Source organism: Physella acuta, unplaced genomic scaffold (assembly GCF_028476545.2).
Source record: "Physella acuta isolate Inbredline_101_S28 unplaced genomic scaffold, ASM2847654v3 ptg000335l, whole genome shotgun sequence".
NCBI classification, from domain to species: domain Eukaryota; kingdom Metazoa; phylum Mollusca; class Gastropoda; family Physidae; genus Physella; species Physella acuta.
In genome coordinates, this window is record NW_026731854.1 from 725,001 (window position 1) to 730,302 (window position 5,302).

Below are 5,302 nucleotides of genomic sequence, written 5' to 3' on the forward strand. Positions count from 1 at the left end.
TCAAAGGTCATTTGTGTTTCAACTAAGGAAATAGTGTGACAAATGTACTATATAAAAACGTTCATTCGTCTACACAAAAGATTTACTTTTCCATCGCCTAAGAAAGTGAATTTGTAAGAAATGTACCTAGAGTGGGACCTAACACTTGATCTCGTCCTTGACTTTCGAGTCCGTCTTTCTTGTTTTAGATTCCCGTCAACTTCATTTTCAACATTCACGACAACACTTTGATTCTAATAAAATTACACGTTTTTCATAAGATTCCCATGTACTTTCTTTATACTAAAATCTATAAGTGCTTATAAAAAATTAAATCGTAACATACTTTAACCTCAAAGAAAATGTATTTTAGTTTTGATAATGTTGATTATCTGAATACGCTTTAATTTGTAATTATACATTTACACAAGTAGTATTTTTAGAATTAAATCAGTGATATGTTCTTTTATATTTTACTTCTTCATATCTTATTTAGTTAAAAATGCAGATATGATTATGATTTTTTATGGGACAAAGATCGACATGCACGTGTTATTGCAGATTGGGATGAAAGACTGTTTTCAGTAGATCTGTGGGATGTGTGGACTTGAAGTCCTGATGTTGAACTTACGCTCAAAGGAGTATTTTTTCTCTGTAAGTTTCGTCCACGTGAACTTTCTCCAACCGTTTCAGTTTCTATATGAACTTTGCATTTCTTTTTTATTTGAATAAACATTAGTTCTTAATATAAACTAATTTTATGTTATGAAAAATTCAATAAATAGTTAAATTATATATATATATATATATATATATATATATATATATATATATATATATATATATATATATATGTGTATATATATATATATATATATATATATATATATATATATATATATATATATATATATATATATATATATATATATATATATATATATATATAAGTTTGTGTATAAATACTAACCATTATACATCTCACTTTTTCACATTGATAGATAGTTTTTGAGGATAATTCGCTCTTAAGTAATTGAAAAGATTTGAATTTTGTTAAAACAATACGTAAAGTAGATCTATAGGCCTACCCTTGGAACTGTCACATCAGAATACCATTTTTCATCCACACTATCGCTGCTGGAATCAATACTGTTTCTGCTGTCAGCAAGACATTTTGTGCTGACAATAGTTTTAGCACGGGTCTGGAAAATAAATTATGGCATTTAAAATAACATTTGATACAATTTATGAATTTTCCTTAGTACTTAAACCAAACCAGTGTCTTTAACAATATGACACAAAAGATATAGTACTAGTATTGTTTAACCTTATTACTATGGCCAAAAATATCAGTGGCTACATTATCGTATAACAGAAAACTCAGTAGACAGAAATATTCCCCACTTTCAACACGTCGTAGGTATTTGTACACATGATATTTGACCTTATTTATTCCCCAATTAAGTTGAATGTAAATATTGTTTTGCATAATGTCTATTCAGGCATATATCATCTAAACTTTATGCTCGAAGTTATGTTTTTATATTGCTTTACATAATAAGATTGGAAATGGAATTCAAATTATCTCGGGCCTTATTTTGGTAAATATAGATGAACATTTAAAAGAAATATTTAATTAAAGTGTAGATGTCTTATGTTTTGTGAATTATTTCTAAAACTAAGAAATAGTTATCCTGAATTGCACTTATCCTTTGCTTCATAAGTTTGCAAAATTCCTTATACGTTTTTGTACACAAAGTGTAGTTATCGAAATTCTATTTACAAATAAAACTACAATATTTTGTAAATCATACTGACATTAGTGCTAATACTAGTAAAACCCAGTAGCGATAATATAAATAGTTTTTTTTAGATAATCTAAAATTATTTTTCTGCAGTTCTAACAAGCTATCTTTGCCCTTTCAATGCCGCGTGCAGTATGTGATACACTTAACACGCTTTTCCATCAGCAAGCATAGAAAATACAATAATTCTTAGCATCTGGAAAACAGGATTTAAAATGGCGGAATGTAGTGCTAAAGAAGGTCATGCCTGATCTTTTGACAAAAGCAACTCAAGTTGTTTGTATTGTTACTATCGATTTGAAGATTAGTGGAAACATCGCACTAGCAAGCACTCAGGGAATGGGTGTACAAACATGTCATGTAATGCTGTCATATAGGTTTATTATAGTGGATACGTAACACATTTGCAGTGTTAGAGTCCAAGTTAAAAGAATTTAAACTGCTAGAACAAAAAAAAATAGAAAATTTACAAGCACACGTACGTAGATACAATCAGCTGATTGATCATGTAAACCATGTTCTTTAATTTATTCTCAAACTTTGAGCTAAGCACTAAAAATTAACTCTATTCTGTATTGATTAATATCTGATGACTCACTGTTTAAAAAGTAAATTGGACACTGAAATACGAAACATACATTGTTATTTTTTTATGAGCATATTTCATAATCGTAATCTCTGTTCATTTTTTGTGAAGGCTCTGAAATTATCTCACAACGCTATTGGTATAAAACAAAATGCTACAATCAGTAGTCTCATGTGACTGCGGAGTTAATGACTCCATAGGGTATGAGTAGGATTTAACATACATTATGCTCCTGCTGCTTTGGACAAGACACCATTGTCAGTAAAACTGTGTGATTTGTGGACTTAAAGAGCTGATGTTAAATTTACTTTCATAGGTTTATTTTCTGTTTGTATATTTCTTCCATTTGAACATTCTACATTAGTCGTAGAGTCAACATGAACTTGGTATTTCTGTTTTTATTTGAATTCGCATTTTGTAATATTTCAAATTTTAAGAGCATAAATATCAATAAATAAGAATCCGTTTGGATGTATTTATATTTCATACTATTCATCTCTCGTTTAGACATTGAGTGATAGGTTTTCGTAAATGATGTGTACTTAAGTATTGAAACAAATTCGAATTTAGATAAAACCATATATAAAATAGATTTATACCCTCGGATATGTAACAGCATAATACAATTTTTCATCCTCACTTTCGCTGCTGGATGAAAGGCTATCTCTGCTGACAAAAAAAGGTTTTCTGCTTCCAATAGTCTGAAAAATAAGTTAAAGCATTTATAGTTACAGTTGATCTTATTTTAGTATGTTAGAAAATCACACATAACCCTAACTCTAACTCTAAACGTGGAATGTATACATTTCAGCACAACAATAAGTTTACTTCTAATATTGTCAAATAAGAAAGAATGCTATAAGAGAAACTATTTTTATTTCAATTAGTGGACTTAGCAAATTTTGCAAATCGCCAGTTTTTAAATTATCGGTTTTTAGAGATGATTTAATTTTCACACCTAATTGAAAACTGTGTATAATACATTTTAAAGAATTATTTCTTTTATAATCGTGTTATTATTGTTTGTTTTTGTGTGTGTTCAAAGAACTTGGGAAATTAAAACATGCAAATTACAGAAGGTGTTGTATCCCTTTTTTAAAACGTTGAGTACACATTACAAATAGCTGTTTTTTCAACCAAATGTTATCTCCGATAATTAAAAGTTTAAATTACTGACGCTGTTATGTGAAATTGAGGATTAAAAGCGTTTAATTATTAACCTTTAATATAATATATTTATTATAATATATATATATATACATTTAATACTAAAAAAAAAAGTTTACATTACCTGATATCCGCTGTAATTTGCAGGATGATAAGTATTTTTCTCCCAATCATAATTTTGGCGCCATGTTGATGGATACGAGTACTGAAAATAGTTTAAAATGTTTTGAGCACGGTCTGTGTTCAGCCTTTTTCTTACTCTTTGTAGCTGCTGTGTTTTTAAAATGCACATTAATTTCGCACCTAATTTAACTAAGCTTCAATTTCTAAGTAATATCCATCTATCTATTAAATTAAATTATTTTTACCTTATTTAGCCTATGATTCTTAATAAGTGTATGCTAGTAGAGTAAAAATACAGCTAACGTACGTCGTCCCTAGGTTTTTTTAGTATAGATGGAAGTCTTGCTACTGTTTCCTCTCTTGCTAGACTATGTCTATTCGATTCAATATCATCATCTTTCTTTTAAAACACAGGAGAAAGAATAATTTTGTTTAGGACCAATCAAATATAGTTACTGTACAATTGGAAACCAAATTTATTAACTCTTAATTTTTCTAAAGGTAATCTTTATTTGCCAAAATAATGCAGCGGTTTTTTCATTGTTGCATTCATACTATTTCGACCATTATTTCAGGCTTCTTGTTATTTAAATCCTTTGATTTACTTTTTTTACGATAATGAAATATAATAATAAATCAAAATACCGTAAGTAGTGTACATAGCTCTTAAGGATTTTCACTGTGATAAATATTAAAATATTACAACAACGTCACATACATACCCGGCGACAGCAGCATTTCCAATCTAGCTCAGAGCAGACGCTTATGCCCTGGTGTAATTGTAGTAATTGTTAACAAACCAGGTCTTACAATAAACTTCATGTATTGTTTTTCTTAAAATGCTAAGTGCAAAATTAAATATAAATTATAATAGATCTACAAAAATATATGGACAGAGTTTTTGATAATTATTATTTTTGAGTTGAATTTTTTTAAATCTTCTGATCGCTAAATAACACTTCCTAATTTAAAACTTAAATAAAAAAAATAAAATGTATGCCTTACCAGTTGAAATAGACAGCAGCAAAAAGAAATATACAAAACCTAGACAAATAAAAACAATCAGGTTTTTAACCAGTTGTTTTTTATTCCCACACATAAGAGTATATTTTCTTTTAAATTGTAAAATCATTTTAAATTAACATAATATATTAAATATATAAAATAATTTTGTCTATTTTTTTTCAAAACTTACAGCACCAATGAATTTAAAAAAGTATTCCACAACTTTCGTGGAACAAATGTAGATCTGAAAATTCAAACAGACATAATGTACTATAGCTAAAAATATATTAAAGAAAGTTTTCGAAATTAGCATAATTATTTAGCAGGTTATTATCATTTGTTTTGGTTTTCCTAACCTTCCTTATATATATATATATATATATATATATATATATATATATAATTCTATTCATGGATGAAACATGTGGGACCCGCTGAACCCCCCCCTCCTTCGCTCTCCATGCATGCTCCATACCATAGACCATATCGCTACCATCACAACCCCACTAGTCTGCTGAGCTGTGGTTCACGCCATAGGTTTACAATCGTAGAGCCGGGTCAAATTAGTGAATGATATTAGGAGCAGATAATTTAGTTTTGAAACTGTTTGAAACTAACGGGAGGTAATAACAAGTTC

General features: G+C 28.6%; 1 protein-coding gene and 1 long non-coding RNA gene across 2 annotated transcripts in view; both read right to left on the reverse strand.

Annotated features, from left to right (window-relative positions):
• LOC131940890 (uncharacterized) overlaps window positions 1-3,176 on the reverse strand; it is a 3,695-nt gene extending 519 nt beyond the window's left edge. The window contains exons 1-5 of the mRNA XM_059299794.1: window positions 3,162-3,176; window positions 2,970-3,071; window positions 1,068-1,181; window positions 527-694; window positions 127-233 (exon numbers count right to left, since the gene is read on the reverse strand). Of these exons, the coding sequence (XP_059155777.1) occupies window positions 127-233; window positions 527-694; window positions 1,068-1,181; window positions 2,970-3,071; window positions 3,162-3,176 (506 nt within the window). The remainder of the gene's footprint in view (window positions 1-126; window positions 234-526; window positions 695-1,067; window positions 1,182-2,969; window positions 3,072-3,161) is intronic.
• Window positions 3,177-3,661: 485 nt separating this feature from the next.
• LOC131940910 (uncharacterized) lies at window positions 3,662-4,436 on the reverse strand. Its single transcript, XR_009386592.1, has 3 exons — window positions 4,383-4,436; window positions 3,968-4,060; window positions 3,662-3,742 (listed from the first exon to the last, which is right to left on the reverse strand). It is a non-coding gene; the product is annotated as an uncharacterized LOC131940910 (long non-coding RNA).
• Between the last annotated feature and the right edge of the window lie 866 nt (window positions 4,437-5,302).